The sequence below is a fragment of the Anastrepha ludens genome, chromosome 2 (assembly GCF_028408465.1).
Source record: "Anastrepha ludens isolate Willacy chromosome 2, idAnaLude1.1, whole genome shotgun sequence".
NCBI lineage: Eukaryota > Metazoa > Arthropoda > Insecta > Diptera > Tephritidae > Anastrepha > Anastrepha ludens.
Window position 1 is genome coordinate 53,151,605 of NC_071498.1, and position 25,146 is coordinate 53,176,750.

Here is a 25,146-nt window from a genome sequence, read left to right on the forward strand (position 1 = left end):
TAGTAGGTCGGGCATGACAGATTACCTCGGTTTTGTCCATCTGCAGCCTCTTTCTGCCTGCCTCTTGCATGTAGGTTGAAGTAACCCGTTTGCTAACCGTGGCTTTGATGGCTGCAGGAAGGAATGGCAGAACGGGCTCCGGCCAAATAAGTTGGTGTCAGAGCCCGTCCTAGCTAAACAGTCAGAGGTCTCGTTACCCTCGATATCCACGTGTCCCGGGACCCATTTTAGCATCAGAATATTATATCTACCAACATAGTTCAACCTGGATTTACAGGACTCAACTACCCTTGTAGTGATTGAAGAGCTGTCTAAGGCCATGAGCGCAGCTTTGCTGTCACTGCGGACGTATACAGATCTGCCTCTCCACCTCTGTCAGTCTGTTTTTCTGGGGTTTCTTGAGGGCAATGGCATTTGTGCCTCCTCGCCACCCTGAAACTCAATATATCTGTGGTCTGAGCACGAATCTTCGGCAAGGACTCTCCAGTTCTTGACTGACCACCTAAGGTTTAAATTTGAAAGGGTGAGATCGTTCACCTCCTGCCGTCTAGCAGCTGCAAACGCAGTCTGAGGGCAAGAGGAAGTGATAAACTCGAACAGTTGAGAGTCCCATTCATTTCATTTGCTGCTGCCTCAGATTGTATGCTGGGTATTAGCATCACAACAGAGAATAAGGCCCAGATTGCGTCGCTCACAGAACTCCACAAGACTGGTGGTATTTTCAGGTGGTGGCGCTTTCAGGGCATCGTAAGGAAAATAAGCAGATGCAGCTATCCGCTTTTGTCCTTATAACACACTTCAGCAGCTACCAGGTCTTGGCAACAGAATTGCTCAAGATCCATCACACTGAAATGGGATGATACTATAGGACCGGTCTTAGGTCTAATGTGGCCCCTTTCAATGCGCCAAAGGCCTAGAGGCGGCCCCTAAAGTCCTTGAGATCATTCGTTTCGTGGTTAATAAATAATAAGTAAGTGAATTTCAAATATTATATATTATTATATTTAAACTGAAGATTATTTCATTAGTAACAAAACAAAATACACTTTGTTAAATTTATACGCATTGAGTATCATATTACATTAGCGTCTCTATATCTAACAAAGTAAGGTAGAATATGTGGAAAAAATGTGGATGCAAAAAACCAAGAAATTAAAAAAAATGTATTACATTTTGTGGTTGAAAGTGGCACATATTCCTGTATCATAAAATAAAAAAATCAAGTCAGTCGGTGCAACTTTGTACTTTGTGCTTTGTACAAAAAAAAACTTTCCAACAGGCCCATTAAAATTTAACATCAATATTGGTTTTTTTGCTATAAAAGACGACTTCTTCTGTCTCTATTTCAAATGATTCGTCAGAAATTATAAGTCCCGAAAATCCTGGGTTTTTTATGCCAACAATCCCGAAATTCTCGAGATTTTAAAATACCGCAAACTTGTAATTAACATCCCTAGCGTGTACGCTTACTACGTTCGGTACATGGAAGTTGTATGTAGCTATTCGAAATACTAAATCATTTCCATGTAATTGAATTGTAGCAAGTGATTTCTTGCATAACTCTTACATCGAAGAACGGCATTGAAATTGATTCGCTTAACTTAGTAATGGAGTCGTTTAGTAAGCAGAAGCGTCAGACTAAGGGCGCTATAGATTATGGTTAAGGCTAAAATTTATTGAGTTGTTCCTTAAATATTTAAATTTTACGCTTTTGAGGCGACAATGTACAATTTTTTTTTATATTGTAATTTCTGGAACGAAACATAGATTGATCTAAGTGGTTAATAAATCGATTATGAATCTCAGTTGCTAATGAGGGTGCAATCACATGAGATGATATGATTATTACAGTTATTAGGTTTATTTTAGATTAAATGTGTACTTGGTACGCTTTGATGACCCCAAGTTACGAATCAGCTTGTGAGCTTACCCAAAAAAAAAGTAAAAAATATTTCCCTTATTTCTGCAAATGGTTTTCCAAACAGTCCGTTTACAAAAAATATGCAAAAGTAATAAATAAGTTCGAAAGGCTCTGAAAGTATTCGATGCGGTACCAGCTGGTGGTAGCAAAAGAAGAGGAAGGCCTCCTCTGGACTTGGCTTCACTTGGCGTTTCCAACTGGCGCCGGTTAGCACGAGAAAGAAACGAATGGCGCGATTTGTTAAACTCGGAAAAAATCGCGTAAGCGGTTATCGCGCCAATTAAGAAGAAGAAGAATAAATAAGTTCAGAAAATGTTAGAGTAAATTCTAGTATCCCATTTGCGAATTTATTACTTAACAGTTTCCTTAGTTCCCTTATTTTCCCTGTGCTCTCTCACCCGGTCATCGGCATACCTCTGACTGCTGTTAAAGGGGAATTGCACAACTAACATATTTCTCAGGAAAGCACAGATCAAATGGAGCTTCATTTCTTCTACTATCTCGAAAGTCCTATGGCCACAGTACAACAGACGTAGAAAGGCCTGGAGACTCCACGCTATTCAATTTCCAAACTTGATCTTTGGACGATCGGCACTCACATAGAAAAGCCGGATTTAACATTTAATACCCATTGCGAGAACTGTGGGTACCTTTCAGAGAAAGAGACTGTTGAGCACTTTCTCTGTAAATGTCTTGGCTTGACAGATCGATTACTGAGGTCACTGGGTGATCCTTTATTCGACAGCCTGGGTCACTGCTCCAACCTAGATAACATGAATCTTCTCCATTACATCATGAGCTCTGGTTGGTTATATCTGCCACTTGGCGGCAAACGTCGCTTGAGAGCTACTTGGAGAGTACCAGACTGGTACCTACTTCATTTCGTGGTTCCTAGCAATTTCATGGTTAATTTTTTTTTAACTTGCCTTCGCCGAGTCATTGCATAAAGTAACAAATGCGCTTAGATAAGAAAAATATATACAAACATATTTCCTTTCTACAAATTAAACTAAGCATAAGGATCTTTTTGGCAGTAAACACAACATAATAGGACTATGAATAAGTTCGTGCGGTTTTTTCGAAATTTGAAACTTTATTGACGTAAAATGGTTACAAATTTAATATTCAAAATATTGTCCATCGCTTACTACTACTTTTTCCCATCTTTCTGGCAATTCACGGATTCCCTTTGTGAAAAATTCGGTCGGTTTTGCCGCAATCCACGAATCGATCCATTTTTTGACTTCATCGTAATTACGGAAGTGCTGGTCAGCCAGGCCATGTTGCATCGATCGGAAGAGATAGTAATCGGATGGCGCAAGGTCTGGACTATACGGCGGGTGGGGTAGGACATCCCATTTGAGCGTTTCTAAGTATGTTTTGACCACTTGTGCAACATGTGGCCGAGCATTGTCATGTTGCAAAATAACTTTGTCGTGTCTATCGGCGTATTGCGGCCGTTTTTCTCGCAGTGCTCGGCTCAAACGCATCAATTGTCGTCGGTAGACATCCCCCGTAATCGTTTCATTCGGTTTCAGTAGCTCATAATACACAACACCCAGCTGGTCCCACCAGATACACAGCATAACCTTCAGGCCATGAATATTCTGCGCCGACGTCGATGTTGAAGCATGGCCAGGGTATCCATACGTTGCCCGACGTTTTGGATTGTCGTAATGGACCCACTTTTCATCGCCAGTCACAATTCGATGCAAAAAACCCTTTCTTTTGTGCCGTTGAAGCAGTTGTTCGCATGCCATAAAACGGCGTTCAACGTCTCTTGGCTTCAATTCATACGGCACCCAATGGCCTACCTTTCGGATCATTCCCATGGCTTTTAAACGTTTGGAAATGGTTGATTGATCAACTCCCAAAGTTTTTGCAACCTCTTCTTGCGTTTGAGCCGGATCTTGATCGAGCAATTCCTCCAATTCGGTATCCATGAACTTTGGCGGCGCACCCTCGCGTTCTTCGTCTTCCAAGCCAAAATCACCACTTTTAAAGCGTGCAAACCACTTCTGGCACGTTCGCTCAGATAGAGCATGCTCACCATAAACTTCCACCAAGATACGATGACTTTCGGCTGCTTTTTTCTTCATATTAAAATAATGAAGAAGAATTCCCCGCAAAAACACATTATTTGGCACGAAATTCGACATTTTCAAGTGTGGTAAAAATATTGTTGTTTACGCTTCAAATAAAAAACTTATACTGACGTTTGTGCCTTACGACAGTAGCTCTCCAATGAATGTTTGGAAATGTGGATCGATGGAATAATAATCAAGTTACGCCGTCTGTTGTAAAACCGCACGAACTTATTCATAGTCCTATTAGTTAAATTTGAAGTGTCGTACTCAAAGCTTCCTCGTGCATTTCTTTTTGTTCATATTAACGAAGCAAAATCTTCCTTCATTCAAATGTTCAATTCAACAATTCATTACAAATGCTCTACTCGTAGGAGGCAGCGTATGATTCATAGTATTTGTATTTCCTATTTCATTGCTTTTTTCGCCGTAAATTCTCATCGACTTTGCCTTCAATACAAAATTTGTTTACCCAGATTTTAATGCCTATTTCTTTTTTTTTTAGAATAATAATAAATTAATATACAATTTTTGATTTATCAACGGTTGGCAGCACTCTGCTAGAAAGAAAATGATGAACTTAACTAAAAGGTGGACGAATTTGGTCAAGCATCTTTTCGAGCGATAAAATGTAAATAAATTTCTTTGGAAATAATATCAACAGAACTGGAACTCCCCAGGTAAAAAATTTCTTATAAAACTTACGAATACTATAGGAAATACTATGGAAATTAAGATGGCGCAATTTAACAAATCGAATAAATGCCATGAACAGATTCGTTTGCCGAATGTCTAATAGAAGTGTGGCGGGCAAAATTCAAAATTAGAGTTTCACTAGCACTACGTTAGGCACCCAGCTCTGGCCAAATCTTTTTCGACCTTGGAGGTGAATTCAACATATTTCTATTATAGCAAACAACTTGAGCTGCCAGTTAGCTTACTAAAATTTAATTTTCTATCAATTTATAAATATAACTTTTAAAAATGGATCTTCAAGCAGAACGAAAAAAGAATTTAAAAAGTTACACCTTCGGTTGTGCACCTCTGGTTTGGGATTTGCGGATTTACATAGAAACATTAGGTTGGGCAAACCCATAGTGTTACACATGTTTGCGACTCTTAACTCAACTTTTAGGTTCTTTTCTACATTTGTTGGATTATAATAATATGGTAAATTCATAGCCATTACAATTATGGTATTCCCTTTTTTGGGTGTTTGGCCGAGCTCTTCCTACTTGTGCTGTCCGTCTTGATGTTTTTTCTCAACCGAAAGTTTTATTTTGCCTTCGAATGGCAGATAGTTTCTTATGAGGTTTGATTTTTATGAAAAGCTGTTTTTAACTCATTTGGTGTCTCATAACCGAGGTTTTGAATCCGAGCACTACACAGCTGCGGCGGCCACTAATTAGTCCCTAGAATTACCAAAGGGCCATATAAATTGTAAGGAATTTAAGATTTAGTACCGTACGCCCTCGAACAGGACGAAAAAAATATTTAAAAGTTACATCTTCGGCTACCTCTGGTCTGACTGAAACCCTATGTATCTACATGCCTTTGTATGGGAATGTGTGGCAAATGTGTCACATTTATAACTATTTTTAAGTATCGCAGGTTTAAATTTTTAATTTCTTACCTTTTTCATTGGTTTTGGTATGAAGCTACGCTGAAAATATTTTGGTTTGTGAAAAAAAGATTCTTTGTCGTATTCTTTATTTTGACTCATTGACTCAAGAAGGTTGAAAAACATTTGATTACAATCAGAAAAAGATCCGAAGATTATTGATTTGTTAATGAAAAAGCTGAACTTATCATTGCGGAAAGCTAAAACCGTTTAAGGAAAAATTATGTTAATGTAAAGGCACAATTCTAGGATGTTTTCGTGCAAATAAACTCAAATTCTGGAGCACATTAAAAAAACCGCTGCTCGCATTACAATGCATTGCAAAAAGACTTGCATGGACTGAGGTATCCAGGCGAATGGTTGCATAGGTCGGTACTGCTAATAATCGACAACTTCAACGAACTGTTAAGCATCCAGTTAACCCTTGCGCGGACAAACCGGCAAACGTCGTCAAATTTGTGTAGAAACATAGGGGCAGGACGGTATTCCCGTCATTAATTATTGCAACAAACATGGGAGAAAACGGTGGAAGCCACAAATACGTGACTTTCCGGTCTGCTCTATGTTATTATAATAAGTTTGTATTATAAATAGGACAGCACGGCTTTAACCGCAAAATTAAATGTATATAAATAAAAATAAAAAGTTAATTCCACTATTAATTACAATCATTTTGCTGCAATCCCGAAGCGATTATTTTCATTATAACCGATGATATAGCTAGTGCCCCCCCCACCGAAGCTTCATCAAAAAACTATTGTCCGCGAAAGGGTTAGCGTTCATGTTTGAGACTGCTTATTCGAAAAAGGATTTATTTGTGCTTACCGCCGTTTTCAGATTGCCGTTTTGCAGGAGAAAATTTAACATTGCACTATTTACTGTCAGCTATGAAGATGTTTGGAAGAACTAGCCAACCTTAGATTTTACAAGAAGACACTAAGCTTCAAGTGGGTAGTGTGGAAAAAGCAAAATCGATTGAAATTTTGAATCTGCCTGCACAGTCGCCTGATGCCAACAACTCTATTGAAAATGTTTGGGCAAAAACTCAAAGGAAAACAAATATGGGCGGTTAAATTTTATCAAGTCAAATTCGACTTATCTTAAGCGGATTACCTCCTCAACTTGGACAGAAATTAGCACAAAGTATGAATCAAAGATGAAAAGCCATTATAGCTAATGGTAGTGGCTATACATTTTATTTATTTATTATATTTATTTATTTTATTTTATTGTCTTTGAATGGATACATTCTTACAGACTATATTAAGCTAATGTACAATAGTTAATAGTTACTAAGAAAAGAACGATTTAAGATGATTGACTAAGATGCCATACGGCCATGTAAAATCAGCACCAGAAGAATTGAGAAACATATTTAAATCTGCACATACCCTAGGAATCGGAGCATTCACCCCATACTTGGTTCTCGAGAAGCCAATTTTAAAGGTTTCATACTGTCGGAGCCTCATATTGGGTATATTAAATTGAATTTTACTTAAAAGGGAAGGACAATCAATAGATCCAGAAATGATACGAATAATAAATGAGCACGATAGAATAGATCGTCTGCTATCAAGTGGTTTTAAGTCAATTAATAAACATCGAGAGCGGTACGATGGTACAGGTTCAGAAAAGTTTAAAGATCGGAGGGCAAAACGAAGAAAAACTTTCTGAACTTCCTGAAACCGGTTGGAGAGACCTATTTGGTACGGTCTCCAAATAATGGCGGCATACTCTAATCTTGATCTAACAAAAGCACAATACAATGTTTTGAGAGTGATCATCAGCATACAACAAGTGTTCTGCAAATGAAAAGCAAGAACCAATATCGTTAATAAAGAGTATAAAGAGGAGAGGTCCTAGAATACTTCCCTGTGGGACACCAGAGGATGCAATAAATGCACGGGATGTCGTATTATCAACGGCTACAACGCAGTGCCTGTTGGACAAATATGATTTGATCCACGACAAAAACGTGGAGTGTATACCCAATAATGCAAGCTTCGACAAGAGTATTCGGTGCGATACTTTGTCAAATGCTTTAGAGAAGTCTGTATAAATTGCATCAACTTGAGATCTGTTCTGGAAGGCTGAAATACAGTAATCATTGAAAATAGACAAATTAGTGACAGTGGAGCGATTTGCAACGAAACCATGCTGGTTGGTAGATATTAGGCCTTTGACAGCAAAATATAACTTATCAACTTTTACTGAATATATTCCGTATAGTAAATATTACCAGCCCATTAGATTCGAGTAGATCAAATAAAGAGTGATCAATTTAGAGGTCTCGGATTTTAAATTGAAATAAAACAACGAATATTCAATTGAATAGGCCATTCCTGAAAATTATTAAAAGAAATAGAAAATTATTACTGTTTAGTAGTCACGCGCGATCTGTCAAAAAAACCTTATTAGTATCCCAATCTCAACACCCTTTAATTTATAAGTTGGGGTGGTCACGCTTTTATTATACAGACTGTACTACGAGAAGGAACATCATATCACTTAGCAGAACATATACGAAATGTATCTAAATTTCTGTAATTTAACGGCTGCAAGCAAGTGTGGGCATAGCAAAATCAAAATAATTAACTGAGGAAAAATATTTAAAAACTTGGTACAAAAAACAAATTCAAACATAACTTAAACTGTTTACAAAAGCTGAAGAAAGCAATCTTCTCTACTCGAAGGAATACAGGCTCATTAGTCTAGCCTCATTTCTCCGAAAAACGTTTGAGAAGATTCTCTTCTTCTTCTTAATTGGCGCTATAACCGCTTACGCGATTTTGGCCGAGTTTAGCAAAGCGCGCCAGTCGTTTCTTTCCCGTGCTAACCGGCGCCAGTTGGACACACCAAGTGAAGCCAAGTCCTTCTCCACCTGATCTTTCCAACGCAGAGGAGGCCGCCCCCTTCCTCTGCTACCACCAGCTGGTACCGCATCGAATACTTTCAAAGCCGGAGCGTTTGTATCCATTCGAACGACATGACCCAGCCATCGTAGCCGCTGGATCTTTATTCGCTGCGCTATGCCTATGTCGTCGTAAAGCTCATACAGCTCATCGTTCCATCGTCTGCGATATTCGCCATTGCCAACGTGCAAAGGTCCAAAAATCTTACGCAGAATCTTTCTCTCGAACACTCCAAGCGTCGCTTCATCGGATGTTGTCATCGTCCACGCTTCTGCGCCATACGTTAGGACGGGCATGATGAGAGTCTTGTAGAGTGTTAGTTTTGTTCGTCGAGAGAGGACTTTACTGCTCAGTTGCCTACTTAGTCCAAAGTAGCACTTGTTGGCAAGAGAGATTCTACGTTGAATTTCAAGGCTGACATTGTTATCGGTGTTAATGCTGGTTCCTAAATAGACGAAGTCTTTTACAACCTCGAAATTATAACTGTCTACAGTGACGTGGGTGCCGATACGCGAGTGCGCCGACTGTTTGTTTGAAGACAGGAGGTACTTCGTTTTGTCCTCGTTCACCACCAGACCCATTCGCTTTGCCTCTTTGTCCAGTTTGGAGAAGGCAGAACTAACAGCGCGGTTGTTAAGGCCGATGATGTCAATATCATCGGCATACGCCAACAATTGTACGCTCTTATAAAAAATTGTGCCTGAGCGATTAAGTTCTGCGGCTCGTACGATGCTCTCCAACATCAGGTTAAAGAAGTCACACGACAGCGAGTCACCCTGTCTGAAACCTCGTTTGGTATCAAACGGCTCGGAGAGGTCCTTCCCAATTCTGACGGCGCTGCTGGTGTTGAGCAACGTCATCTTACATAGCCGTATTAGTTTTGCGGGGATACCAAATTCAGACATCGCGGCATACAGGTAACTCCTTTCCGTACTGTCGAATGCAGCTTTGAAGTCGACGAAAAGATGGTGTGTGTCGATTCTCCTTTCATGGGTCTTTTCCAAGATTTGGCGTATTGAGAATATTTGGTCGATGGTAGACTTTCCAGGTCTGAAGCCACACTGATAAGGTCCAATCAATTGGTTGACGGTGGGCTTCAGCCTTTCACACAATACGCTCGCTAGAACCTTATAGGCGATATTTAGAAGACTAATCCCGCGGTAATTGGCACAAATTGCAGGTTCGCCCTTCTTATGGATTGGGCAGAGTACACTTAAATTCCAATCGGCAGGCATGCTTTCATCCGACCATATTTTGCATAGAAGCTGATGCATGCACCTTACCAGCTCCTCGCCGCCATGTTTGAATAGCTCACCCGGCAGTCCGTCGGTGCCCGCGGCTTTGTTGTTCTTTAGCCGCGTTATCGCTATTCTCACCTCGTCATGATCGGGCAGCGGAACGACAATTCCGTCGTCAACGATTTGGGTATCGGGATCTTCACTTTCTCGGTGACATGCGCAGCTGTCACTGTTTAATAAGTTCGAGAAGTGTTCCCTCCATAATTTAAGATTGCTCTGTACGTCAGTCACCAGTTCGCCGTCTTTGTTCTTACAGGAAAACGCCCCGGTCTTAAAACCTTCTGTAAGCCGCCGAACTTTCTGGTAGAATTTTCGGGCGTTGTTCCTGTTGGCCAGCATCTCAAGCTCTTCGCACTCACGTATTTCGGCCTCTCGTTTCTTCTTTCGGATAATACGTCTCTCTTCCTTTTTCAGCTCTCTGTAGCGATCCCACATGGCTCGCGTTGCGCCCGATCGCAGCGTGGCTCTATAGGCGGCATCCTTTCTTTCTGCGGCAGCATGACATTCCTCGTCGTACCAATTGTTTTTTCGGGCTCGCCGGAATCCGGCGGTACGTAGAGAACGAGAAATGTTGCTCCATTGTTCGTGGATGCCGGTTTGTTGGGCAGTACTCTCTGAGAGCAGGAGTGAGAGTCGAGTGGCGAATCTTCTGGCTGTCTGTTGTGATTGCAGCTTTTCGATGTCGAACATTCTTTGCGTAGGTAGATGCACGTTTTTTGCTGCACAGAGGCGTGTGCGCAGTTTGGCTGCAACAAGGTAGTGATCCGAGTCGATGTTGGGTCCTCGGATCGTACGTACATCTAATACACTAGAAGCGTGTCTTCCATCTATCACAACATGATCGATCTGGTTTCGTGTTTTTCGATCAGGAGACAGCCAGGTGGCTTGGTGAATCTTCTTATGCTGGAATCTGGTGCTGCAGACTACCATGTTTCGGGCCCCGGCGAAGTCGATCAGCCTCTGTCCGTTACCGGATGTTTCGTTGTGCAGGCTGAATTTTCCGACTGTGGGACCAAAAATTCCCTCCTTGCCCACCCTGGCGTTGAAGTCGCCAAGCACGATTTTTATGTCGTGGCGGGGGCAGCGCTCATAGGAGCGTTCCAGGCGCTCATAGAAAGAATCTTTGGTCGCATCGTCCTTCTCTTCCGTCGGGGCGTGGGCGCAAATTAGCGATATGTTGAAAAAACGGGCTTTGAGAAGATTCTAGGTGCATATATTAGAGCCACAATTGCGCCGACCGAATTATCCAAGGCTCAGCACGCTTACACTAAAGGCAGATCCAATGAAACTGCACTTCACTCACTTTTACTAAATATAGAATAGGCATTAGAATATAAGGAGTATGCTCTAGGAGTATTTCTGGATATATCAGGGGCTTTAACAACGTGACGAAAGATGCTATTTAAATAGCATAGAGTCACTTAATGTGCAACCCGCGGTTTATCTATGGATAAGGCAGCTACTAGCTAGCAGAAAGATTAGAGCGGAGTTGAACGATACGAGCGTTACCAAATATGTATGCAGAGGCACTCCGCAAAGTGGGGTACTGTCGCCGCTATTATGGTTACTTGTAGAAAATGAACTGCTCAAGAAATTGGACGAAGAGGCACCAAAACTGCATATGGCATATGAGATAGCTATAGTATATAGTTACGGGAAAGTGCCTGAACACCATCAGTAATGTGATGAATAACACACTTAAAAGGGTACACCAATGGACATCTCGCGCAGGGCTAGGAATAAACGCGGAAAAAACGGACATGATACTTTTTACCAGCAAGTACAACATACCGGCGTGAAACCTCGCGAAGCTAGGCAACAACGAACTACTTTGCAAAGATCATGCGAGGTACCTTGGAGTATTACTGGACAGTAAATAGCTGTGGAAGCACAATGTTGAGGAAAGGATGAAAAAGGCCAGTAATGCGTTGTACGCATGTAAAAGAATGCTGAGAGTTACTTGGAGTCTATCACCCTCTCTGATGCTTTGGTGCTACATGGCAGCAGTTAGACCGATATTGCTGTATGGGGCCTTAGTATGGTGGACTGTGACAAGAAAACTGGCATACTTAATGCCACTGGAAAGGATTCAGCAACTCGCTGCTCAGTGCTTAACAGGAGCGATGAAAACCACCCCAACGGCGGCGCTGGAAATGATACTAAGCATGCCACCTATTGACTTTACGGCGAAAAATCTGGCAGCGAAGTCCGCGAGGAGGTTAGTGGCTGCTGTAGAACCTTCGGACACTGCTCTATAGGAAAGTGGACTTCAGGTTGCTACATGACTCCGTGCTTTAATTGGGAGAGAAGGTTTCGTACTACAATTGATGGCACAAAGGCATGAAGCCTGGCTATAAAACTTTTCACATCTATACAGTCGGAGTAGGAGCGGGTATTTACTGCTTAAAACCAGGGATAAGGCAGCTTATCAAGCTGCCAGACCACAGCAGTATTTTCCAAGCGGAAGTTTTAGCTGTGGGGAAAACGCAGAGCTTGCCTACACTAGAGAAAGAAAGAACTCACCAATTAATATATACGTGGAGAGTCAAGCAGCAATAAAAGCAATGAGCTCATATTGTATTAAGTCCAAAAATGTTCAACGGAGCTGGGAGGCCATAGAAAGGCTAGCTGCAAACAGTAGGTTGCATATCTACTGGGTACCTGGTGACAAAGGCATTAGGGGGAACGAAATAGTAGATGAGATAGCAAAAAGTGCTGTTAGACTCAATGAAATGGACGACTACACGAAAAGACGAGTGGAAGCTAGGTGGACTAATCTAACCACATGCAAAACAGCAAAAGTCATGTGTAGAACTAACGACAAAAAACTGACTCAATTCGTGCTTACGCTCTCGCGAAAGGACTGCAGAACTATCAAAGGTATAGGCAAAGGTAGGTCATAATCTATTGGCTGCCGATGCGTGCAAGATAGGGATTGTTAACACGGACGATTGCTAACACGGGAGGATGTTGAGGAAACTTTAGGACATCTTCTGTGCGTCTGTCCGGTATTATTAAAAACGCGTTTAAAATGCCTGGGAGCCTCATTGTTTGAGAATCTGGAGGACATCTCAAAATCGGATCTCTCAGCTCTGCTTAGATTCGCGAAAAGCGGCGACATCGTACATGATGTCTACTTTCAGAATTCATAGAGGTCGGTCTCCATCTGGCTTACGGTCTATGCGTGGCTTAATGCCAATCAGGCTAACCTAACCTAAACTGGTCACATTGAAGACTAGGAATGCTTATGCAGTAATAAAATATAAGTAAATGTGCCTAGAAGATGAATACATTTTTATTTGCTATTTATGTTTCTTATAAACTAGGCGATATTGAAACCTTATGCAATTTACACCCAAGGAATTTACTACCCAATTAGAATTTAATAAATGGAGAGAAGTAAAAAGTCGATGTGAGTGCATAAAAGTCGGCTTCGTAGATTATGACAACCATTAAATACAATTATATGGAGTATAACTAACTATGGACAAATTGTTTTTTTTTTTTTTCAGAAAAAAAAATTTTTAAATTTTTATGAAAATTTGTTGAATTTTTTTTTTTAATTTTCACAAGGTTTCAGATTTTGAGTCATGTGATTTTTGTTGTTCAATTAACAGAGTTTTTATCAAAAATTATTTAAAAAAAATCGGTCGTAAAAACTTTACGTTTTAACACTCAATTCAATTTGAGCACAGGTGTACTTGTAGAAAACTACCTCTGCATCAAAACTACCCTAACGCTGACAGTAACATCTCTTAAGGCATATTTATGGTACGTATAGCAAAATTTAAGTGGCTTACAAATTTAGAATTTATTAAAATCCTCAGTCATTCTGAGCCAGAGATATTTTTTTGAAAAATCAATATTACTTGACCTACTAAGTAAACTTTCAAGGTATTCAGGTAAGTGTTTATTTATAGATACATACATACATATATATTCAATTTACCTGTCAAGTGAGTAGTCACAAAAGTTCCTGCTAAAAATAAATTGTTGCTTACTTTTTTATTAAATTACTTCCTATCTTCAAACTATTACAGTTTATTTCGAAGTGAAAATATACGAGCATGCGTACAAATCGTATTTATATGGTTTTTATTGAGAAGGAACTAAAATGATTGATGCGGTTATTGCACTTTAAAAATAAATTTCAATTATATGCTGTGCTAACTTCCAGCTCAACATTCGCTCATCTGAGTGTGCTGCCGCTTGCTGCTGCAGCATTTTCAATGAAACTTTTGGCTTTGCAACAAAAGTTTTGCCCGCAGCAACACGCTTACATGCCTTTGAATACATTTCACTCTGTACGTGTGTAATACTAATATACTTAAGTAAGTATGTGTGAAAGTGGAAAGTGGCGCAAAGCCCACTGCGGCAGCAACTTTATTCAACAAATGCAATTATTCACATGCGCTTCATTGAATTTTGTTAAAGAAAAAATGGGCTGGCGTTAAAAGGCAGCAAAAGGCTGTGTGAAATGCCGGCAAAAGCTGACAAGAAGACGTTTTTCGCAAAGGCGCTCGTAAGCGTAGATATTACAAATAAATTGAGATAAACGGCTTAAATGCTGATGACGGTAGCCATGGAAGTAGAATAACTATTCGCCCTATGCTAAGGGATATTGTAATAGTTGCAAATAAAGGGGCGCTCCATGCAGAGACTTCAATAATTCACACTGTCTAGGCCATAATTTAAATTACTAACCAAATTTTATTAATTTTCTAAAAATTTTTTAAATTTAGTAACACACTCTCCGAAGTTTTTATAAAGGCGCCACATATTGATATACCTATATAAATATAACTATTTACTTAGTTAAATTTTTATTTTTAAATATTTTAAAAAAATAGAGTTTATCCTGTAACAACGACCATAATAATGCATGTTTCAAGCCTTGTACAAGATTTATAAAAACTCGAAACATTTTCATCAAAATTAGAAAATTTTAATTTATTATGCACTTTTTAACATTTTTTAACAAAATTTTAAAATTTTAAAATTTAAATTTTTTTTTAATTTCTAATTTTAATTATTTATTTTGTAACAACGACCATAATAATGCTTGTTTAGAAAATTGTACAAGATTTACAAATATTTCATAAACTTTCATCAAAGTTGTAAGATTTCAAAATGTTAATGTTTTTTAATTTTAATAAAAAAAAAAAAATTGGGTATGAAGTAATTACATTTCAGTACAATAAAGTGCAAGTATTAAGTGTGATGACATTAAGTGAATGCATGACATTTTTAATAGAATGAACTATATTTTTACAGTAAAATTATTGAAATTACAAATGAAATAAATACATTATGTATAAAAATAAATAAAAGAAAATAAGGAAGTAAATAGTGAAATACTGTCAATATGTTTTGCCTTTATAATAATTCCCCGAGGATACATTAAAGGAAGTCTAAAGATCTGAGCGGATTTAGGTAGATGTCTCTAGTGAGGCATATCTCACGATGCATGAATTGTATCGGATTTTACTATACGGCAATTTTAAGGCAACATTATGCATCATAGGAAGTTATCTGCTAATGTAACGTTTGGTGAAGCCAATCGTACGTTAGAGTTTACCAAATCTATACTAATATTATAAAGAGGAAAACTTTGTTTGTTTGTTTGTTTGTAACGAATAGGCTCAAAAACTACTGGACCGATTTTAAAAATTCTTTCACCATTCGAAAACTACATTATCCAAGAGTAACATGGATTACATTTTATTTTGGAAAAAAATAGGGTTTCGTAAGATATTTTGATTTTTCGGACACAACCTGAAAAAAATCTTATACATAAAATAAAGTCAACTTTTTGTGTGTGTTCGCTAACCGGCCGTGTCTGCACCGAATTAAACCAAACTTACACACATTGTTAAGAAGGTATTGAAGATGGTTTTCGTATAGCTTGGATACCTATTGGCGGATAGGGCTCGAGATATAGGTCAAAATGTGGACCCGGGTAACCTTCGGATGTGTATGTACAATATGGGTATCAAATTGAAGCTGTTGGTGAATGCTTTAGTTCAGAGTATTTTTCATGCCGCTGCGTGACTGGGGTCTCGAGATATAGGTCAAAATGTGGACCCGGGTAACCTTTGGTTGTGTATGTACAACATGGGTATCAAATGAAAGCTGTTGATAAGTGCTTTAATACGGGGTCATTTTCATACCTATTGATGACTAGGGTCTGGAAATATATGCCAAAACGTGGACCCGCCGTGTCTTTGAACCGAATTAAACCAAACTTACACACATTGTTAGGAAGGTATTGAAGATGGTTTCCGTATAGTTTGAATGCCTATTGGTGGATAGGGCTCGAGATATAGGTCAAAACGTGGACCCGGGTAACCTTCGGATGTGTATGTACAATATGGGTTTCAAATGGAAACTGTTGGTGAATGCTTTAGTTCAGAGTATTTTTCATGCCGCTCTGTGACTAGGATCTCGAGATAGAGACCAAAACGTGGAGCCTAGAATGTGTTTGTACAATATGGATATCAAATTGAAGCTGTTGGTGAATGCCTTAGTACAGAGTATTTTTCATGCCGCTACGTGACTGGGGTCCCGAGATTTAGGTCAAAACGTGGACCCGGGTAACCTTTGGTTGTGTATGTACGATATGGGTATCAAATGAAAGCTGTTGATAAGTGCTTTAATACGGGGTCATTTTCATACCTATTGATGACTAGGGTCTCGAAATATATGCCAAAACGTGGACCCGCCGTGTCTTTGCACCGAATTAAACCAAACTTACACACATTGTTAAGTAAGTATTGAAAATGGGTTTCGTAAAGTTTGGTTGTAATTCGGAGCACTGGCAACGGGTACAGCGTTCTTTTGAGCCAGCCATAATGTCGCTTACTTTTTTAACGCTTGGGGCGGAACTGAACTGTCAAATTGGCAGTGTGAGTTACAATGTGTCAATATTTCTTTCTGATTTGGATGCCATAAGGAAAAATCGTAAGTGCAACATATAAAAATTGTTTGTGAATTTTTTTGGAGTGGATTTTGGAACAGTGAATAATTTCTTACGAAATTTAAGAATTTAATGTGAAATCCGAATGAAATTATGTGTTCGTGGAAAAAACAATTTTTTTCGTTTTTTTTTTTTTTTGAAAAATATAAATGGATAATGGTTAAAAAAGCGCCAATGCTTAATAAAACATATAAATTGAAACGAAAAATTCATGGATGATCAGGAAAAAAGACGATTGTTTATTCATATGCGTTGATTTGAAATTTAAAAACTTCTTCTTTTTTCCTGATTTTCAATTTATATTTTATATTTACTCAAAAACAAATAGAAAAACAAAAAATATTGCTTATGCCAAAGCGCTTGAATAAAGAATAAAGAAATAAATAATATGAAAATCATATATTTTCTGTTCTAAACCATATCTATTCTATTTTAGTGTGCCCAGCGAAGGGGGCCGGGTTTGCTAGTTAAGGATAAAAGGAGCGAAATTTCGTTACATTCTTCGGCATCACTAAGCAAAAGAGGAAAATTCATTGCTAATCATAAAACCAATATAACATAGATTGCAATGGGAAGGCGATGATTCTAATAATATGGAAATTGAAGTTGCCCTTGTAAGCGTCGAAAATGTCTATGAAAGCCAGGAACGAGGGAAGTCGAACGGAAATGTAAGCCTCTACCCTATTACCTACAAGCTGTAGAACACTTAGAAAACCATGTAAGGCTAACTTTCTTCAATCGTGTTTCTAGAACGTTTTATTTTAAATTACGTGGAGGCCAACACGGAGCCCCTAGTCCTTCACGCGAATACTTTTATTTTACTACAAGGTGATCATGCAAAATCTTAGGGATGCTTGTCATACTAATTCCCTTAGCCTTAACATCGGTCAGCTTTGCGTTCTAAAAAAAGAGTATCGGAAAACTATTTTGGACTTCAGAGAAATATACAAACTAAAATTAAAGTAGTAAAAATATGGAATAATAGCAAATTCATAAAAATTGGTTAATAAATTCTTAGTTAATTAGTTAGTTACATTATATGATTTTTATAGTAGACGTCGGCCTCCATAAGAAAGCGGGCGGGATTTTTTTTATCTGATTTGTATGATGAAACAATTGATTTTTATGGCGATAGCAGTGTACTAGACGTTCTTCCGACGTTGATTGTAAGTGCGAACTACACATTGGACTAAATTTTAACCAATCACTTTCTAGACACGCATAAATTCGGTGAGCACCATTTACTGAGGACCTACTGCATGAACTCGAATAGTAGAGTCATCGCTGCTATATTAGAGCTAACAGTATTTTTTGAGATGTTCCAAATAAACAAACCACAATCCATCAAACATTTTGTGTGTCTGTCGAAGCTTGAGGGGATCAGTCGATTATGGCTTTTTGAACTGTATACCTGCGACATCAAAAAGCGCTACAAAAACGGTTTAGCCTGCTCAAATGGCATGATCTTAACACTAAACCTACCGGTATTTTATGTATTCTTATTCCTACCAATGTGGATCAAATGACCCGTCTTTAAAGTATTATATTATATATATTATTAAGCTCACATATATTTCTCGGTAAAACAATTAGCAAGAGAAGAGTAAATCTTGAAAAATACGTTCCATGTATTTTTTAATAAAAGTCGTGAAGGCAAATGACGATTTAATAATGATATTTCTAAGAACTTCTGACAAAAAGTTTAAAATGGGTCATTTGACCCGTCCATGGTAGGTTTAGTGTTAATGAGCAGTTGATCTCAGCTGCGCGAGAAATAAATTACTCAAATAATTGATAAAATAGTATTATCATATACTCCCGCTACTCAACATCCTATAAACAATGGCCTGTCGCTATTAGGAACCCAACCTATTAGAAAACCTTTTAATTCTTCTCTTGTTTCGCCAAAAAAAAATGTAATATTCCAAAAATTTTATGAACTCCGTACAACAATCGATTTTCCGTCGAATTCTCCTCTTCTTAGAAACAGTTTTGTGACTATGATTTCTTGTAGGCGGCGAGCTTGTTGCCTATTTCATTTCACTCTTATCGCCGTAACCAGGCAATTTGTGTTGCACTTTTTACTTTCTTTTGTAATCATAAATTCCATAAATTTTACTTACTTTTTTAGCGTGGCAGCCAATGCTAGATCGGGTCGAACATCAAATCGTGTCTGCATATAGAAACGCAATAAATTATCGCGCTCATTTTCACGTAATCCTTCGTCGAGTGCTAATGCGCCCAGTGTGTGATACGATTCGGACTCAGTGACCCCAAATAATAAATCATATCTGCAATGTAGATGCCAATGACAAGTCGATGAATATATAGACGTACATACATTCATAATTATGTATATATATATAAGTAGATACATATGTTTACATGCTACAGCTCTAAATATTTATGGATAGTGCCACACTTCGAGTTGCTTATGAGCAATCAAGTTGGAGGTCAGCTAAGCTTTCGCATAAATACGTTGGTATTAATAAATAAAGTTTAGATATGTAAGTCGCTCATGCAAGAGTACCGTTGCATTAAGCCACAACAACAATAGATGTAATTACAAATTCGACGACCACAACCAGATACCCGTAGATCAACCCAGTGGAATATATGCATTAATGTTTTTTCTTTCAGATATGCAATTAAGTATTGTAAGAAAATAAAGAACTAAAAGAAGCCAATTAGTTATGCCAGCTTTTTCTTCTAGAAAGTCATTTCTTTTTCTTTACTTCATATATGTATTTGGGTGTGGTTTATTGACTTCTAGGTAGATGCCTATGAAATGAGACTTTCAGCTATTAGTCCATAGATGTCGCTAGGAGTATTTTTAAACCTTCCCAAATGTTTTGTTTTTTTCGTCTGTCATCTGTCAACAATAGTCTGTTCATTGTTTGTTACGTTTCATACAACAATGCATTTTTGTCGCTCTTAAAAATGTCGAATTTCGTGCCTTCAAACTACGATTTGCGGACATCGTTGATTTTCTGTTATCAATTGAAGAAAAACGCTTCTCAAGCTCATCAAATGCTTATAGAAGCTTATGATGGGCATGCTCTAAGTAGGGCACAGTGCCTCAGGTGGTTTGATAAATTCCAAAGTGGTGATTTTAGCGTGGAGAACGAGGACCGTGGCCGGCCACCGAAAAAGTTTGTGGACGCCGAATTGCAAGCATTGTTGGATGAAGATGATGGTCAAACGCAAGAAATGATGGCAGGGCAATTGGGAGTGACCCAAAAAACCATTGCCAAACGTTTGAAAGACATGGTCATGATTCTAAAGGTGGGAAGATGGGCGACGCATGAACTGACTGAAAGGCAGTAAGAGAACCGAAAAACCACTTGTGAAATGCTGCTCTCCCGGTTCAGAAGGAAGTCTTTTGTGCATCGAATCGTTACAGGTGATGAAAAATGGGTGTGTTTCTCCAATCCCAAGTGTAAACGATCGTATCGTCCGCCCGGCCATAAGCCAAAAACAACGGCCAAATCAAGTCGCTTCGGCCGCAAAGCAATGCTGTGTGTTTTCTGGGATCAGCGTGGTATGATTTGGTACGAGCTATTAAAACCAGGTGAAACAGTTGACGGTGCACGTTACCAACGACAATTGGCCGATTTGAATTGCGCTATACACCGAAAACGCCCAGAATATGCCGATCGTCGTCACAAAGTAATTTTTCTTGATGACAATGCACCGCCACATCGAACAAGAGCGACCCGGGAATTGGTGGAGACGTACAATTGGGCACCGCTGGTGCATGCGGCTTACTGACCAGACTTGGCGCCTTCCAATTATCATTTGTTTGCAACGATGGGCCACGCACTTTCCGAGCAGCGCTTCAATTCTCACGAAGAAGCCAAAGAATGGCTCGATGATTGGCTTGCGGCCAAAGACGCCCAATTTTTTTGCACGGCATCCACAAATTGCCTGAGAGATGGGAAAAATGTGTCGCTAGCGATGGATATTATTCTGAAGATTAAATTTGTAACCATTTTTTGTTAATAATTGTTTGAAATTGAAAAAAAGTCTCATTTCATAGGTATCTAAGTCATTCGCATTTTCTTTGCGATTAAATTTGCCTGGCTCAAATTTTTTTTGTTTAACTATTCGTAGTAAAAAAAAAGTAAGAAAAAATTTTACTATAAGTGACAAAAACAAATGTTCAGAAATATTTTTAATAATATTTTAATTCTGAAAAATAAACATAAAATATTCAAACGCAGCTCTTTACGGGTTACAAAAAGATATTTTTCGCACTATTTGTCTAGTACAAAATCATATTTATTAACCAAACGTGAGAAGCTTAAAGGAGTTGGGCTCAATGATTTTTTTGATTTTACGAAGACAAATTTTATTAAATAAAGATCTTAGTAGAATTACATTTTAATAAAATTTTATAAATATTTCTTTAATAAAATTAAATGTTAATACCATTAAATTTTTATTTTATTTTCTTTTAAAAATTTAATTTAATTTGTAATAAAATTAGGTTTACTAAAAATTTTGATAAAATGAAATTTTTATGTGCACAATCTGAAAGCCATTTAAGCTGGAGCAGTTAGAGGTTTTCCATTAAAAATATGAAAAGTACAATAACCTCAAGAACAATGTTGTGGTTTCAAGCAAAGCAATCGAAGTATTATTTTTTTATTTATATGCACGGAAAAAATACTATTGTAAATTAGGAAGTTATAAAAATATGTTTCATCAACTTATACAGGCTTAGCGAGAAAGTCGTCCTACATAAAAAGATTATTTTTTAACTGATTTCTGATCAATTTAGTTATTTGCCATAATGAAGAAGGATGCAAGTTTGTATTATAAATACGGTCGGTTATGTCGAAAATGAGTTATAGTAGATGAAAATGTCTGAATTCATACGTTTTTTGCTTTAAAAAAAAACCATCCGGAGTCGGTTTAAAATTGTTGGTCCCTCGATTTGTGGAACAACATCAAGACGCACGCTACAAACAGTAGGAGAACCTCGGCCAAATACCTAACAGAAGTGTACGCAGTAATTATTTATTTTTATGTTTTTATTAATATAATTTTACACATACTTGAATAAACCATAATGAGATACTTAACTTTTAAATGTAATTTTTAGCGATGAACTCCGCCCTGATACAAAGACGGAGGTCACGAGTTAAGCATCGTGGAGGAAGAAGACAGTATATTTTCAGTGATGATTTAGTATATTTCAACAGCGCTCGGACCGATACATTTCGGTGCTATAAAATATCTTCCCTACGACAGTAGAATTATTTGAAGCATATCTACGATTATTGCATTTTCTTGCAGACGGTGGACCTTGGTAATATATTTAGACTGATCAAACTGTGATCGCCTTAGCGAGCTAAATTTGAAAATGATGTCGTAGTCTGTATAGTTCTTTGCCGCAAATAAACCTGATAGAAATAGCTTGAGCTTACTTCCAAAGGGTAACATATTCAAAAGATACAAGGTTGATCTGATTAGTGGGATAAATAGACGACTAATGCCATCTTTTACATTTTCTCAATTGAAAATCTCGCGGATTGTACTTCCATATTAATTTTAATGAAGCTTATTATGTCGGATTTGCGGAAATCTCTTGAACATCTGAACCTCTTATGCCATTCCTAATGATGTCGGCGTAGGCGACCGCGAATCCCGCAAGATGCTTAACGCTGCTGGAACTCGCTGCTTACCCACTGGAAAACTTTGCGACTGCCTAGTTCACACATGTCAAATATGATTGACATACGACGCTATTGTGAAAATTAGAAACAATCTTCCGATAGGATGAATAATTTTCAGCCACCTCGTACAACACAGGGAATAATACAAAATAGCATGCCCATTATGTAAGATAGATAAAAGCCTGTGCCGACGTGTAAGCCAGTTATGATAAAGTATTTATGTACTAAGTACAATCCTTTAAAATTAGAAATTCAATGGAGCCTTAAAGTGTTCTTCTCTAATAGTTTTAAGATATTTGAAATATTTTTTAAATTGTTTTCTTTTACTTTTGCTTTTATTTTTATAAACGCATACATAACAATACAATCATTGTACTCATATAAATAGTATTTGAAGGCCAAAATTCAAAATTAAAAAAAAAAATTTATTAAATACTTTTTATAGCAAAATTATAAATGAAGCGTTGAAGCATTTTTCAATACTTTTTCCTCAAAATTTAATTTTTTTTAAATGGTGTGTAGTTAGATTCTAAACTTTCAGACTTGATCTGCTCAAATTGATCAACAGCAGAAAGCGGTTAACCCAACCATAACTCACTCATCGTTCGGTCGTTATCCACAAATCCCCCCCTTTCTAGTATCTCATTATTTCCACTCGCTTTATTTCCTCTGGAATGGTATAACAATGGATGAATTTTATTTCCTCGTCCAAGTGTGGCCTCTCTCTGGGCAACAATTTAACCTAACTGACTGGCCGGTTGACTGACCTAACTGGACTAACTGGTCTTGAGAAAAAATTCCCCACAATTTAACCGATTTAGCATTGATAAAAACCTAATTTTTTCATTTTTTTTAATTCCCTAGTTTTTAATGGATTATTGACAGAATGTGATTTTTCTCAAGAAGCCCTCCTTTTAAAGACGCCTTGTGAATTATGTGACTTGAGGCTTAATAAGCCAGAGATTAAATGTGCGGGAACAAGACTTGTTTGTAATTGGTTTTGGCACCTTTTTTAAAATATATATAAGGTGGTACAAAATGAATTACCCTATCGGAAATATTAATAATTTTTGCAAATGGCGTCTTTCGCCACCCATATTTGATCCAGACAGTTGTCATATACAAGCAGGAGCGGTAATGGAGCACTAAAAAGTCGAAAGAAGGATTTCGAGCTCTCAAAATCGTGTTTTTTTATTAAGAAAAAAAGTTATTCAAAAACAAAATTAAGTGATTAATTTTGAGTGACCTTGTAGGGCTAAAATAAAAAAAAATATGAAAAAAAACGTATAAAAAAATAGGAGAACGAAATCAAAACTGCTTTTTGCGAGTACTCTGGAAGGGTGTAACATTTTAACAAAAAAAAAATATTACAATTTTTTCTCAGTTCACCTAAAACCTAATAGTATTTGACTCTTAAACAAAACGGAGACATATATTTTCATTGGCATAAGGGGCAAATTCTAGGTTCAAAACTTTTGCGGCTCGATAAAAAAATATTAAAAATTTGCCTGCTTTCTAAGAGTTAGTAGTATTTGAGACTTTAAACTTAAAAGCGATGTAAGAATGTACATTTGGAAATATATTTTCATTGGCAAAAGCGGCAAATAGTAACTTATTTAGCATTCAGCCAGTACTGTTAATGTTGCTTTACACTTTTGGGAATTCCTTTTGAAGTGACATTTCCCTTTCAGGATATAAGAGCACGACATTCTGATAGCGTAGAACAGATTGTCGGGAAGTACTCAGTATTGCCTTTTTATTGCTGTTTGTTGTTAGAACTCTTAACATTTTCTGATTGTACGTTATTCATTGCACTAATACTTTCAACAAATCGAATAGGCTATTTTTAGCATGCACCTTTTCTGTAAGGAACGTAATGCCTGCCCGCTCTACGTATAAAAACTCTTGTATCGTGCAATCTTTCAACGACTATTATAAAGACACCAAAATATTTTACGCAAAACATTAACATTATCCCTACTGGGATAAAAACTATACGGATATTTAGAACGCGCCACACTAATACCCATAACCAACAACCAAGTTAGACCTAACCGCTGCTAAGCCCAACAAACTCATAGCTGTGGTACATTTCCCTTTTGCAAATACCAACTATGTATGTATATGTATGCAAATCCATGCATAAGTACGCGTGTGTGTGGTGTTTACCTCAACTTACTTATTCGCTGTGGCTTGTTAGTAAATACACAGGCGTTAATGGCCAATAATGGATGCGGTAAATTTCGGTAAGCGACGGCAATGCATTCAGCCTTTCGCGCTTTCATTGAAAAATGATAGTTGTTTACCCGACTCAAGTAAACTACTTAATATTGCGTCAAGCAAAAGCATCAATACAAGCGTATTTGGCATCTTTACATGGCTGGTTTTGTGTGCAGACCGCAGATGTAGTAGATGAGGGAAAAACACGTGCGAGTGTATGCGAATTTGGCTCGCGCTGGCAAACTGTTCGCAAATGGCAGACAATTTTTAAATATAAATATAACATTCGCATTAATCAAATACATACACACACATCCGACTGCTTTTAAACGAAATTCATTCATAAATATTATTTAGATGCATATTTCATAGAAGTCATATGGTAATTAGTATCACACCTACATATTTGTTGATTAAATTCTGTTTTAATTTG

General features: G+C 37.8%; 1 protein-coding gene across 2 annotated transcripts in view; it reads right to left on the reverse strand.

The window, feature by feature from the left end:
- The window catches only part of LOC128871129 (uncharacterized), a 410,182-nt gene that overhangs the window by 201,911 nt on the left and 183,125 nt on the right, over positions 1-25,146 (reverse strand). For both annotated transcript variants that reach the window (XM_054113306.1, XM_054113305.1), the window contains exon 8: positions 18,936-19,103. In XM_054113306.1, the coding sequence (XP_053969281.1) occupies positions 18,936-19,103 (168 nt within the window). The remainder of the gene's footprint in view (positions 1-18,935; positions 19,104-25,146) is intronic.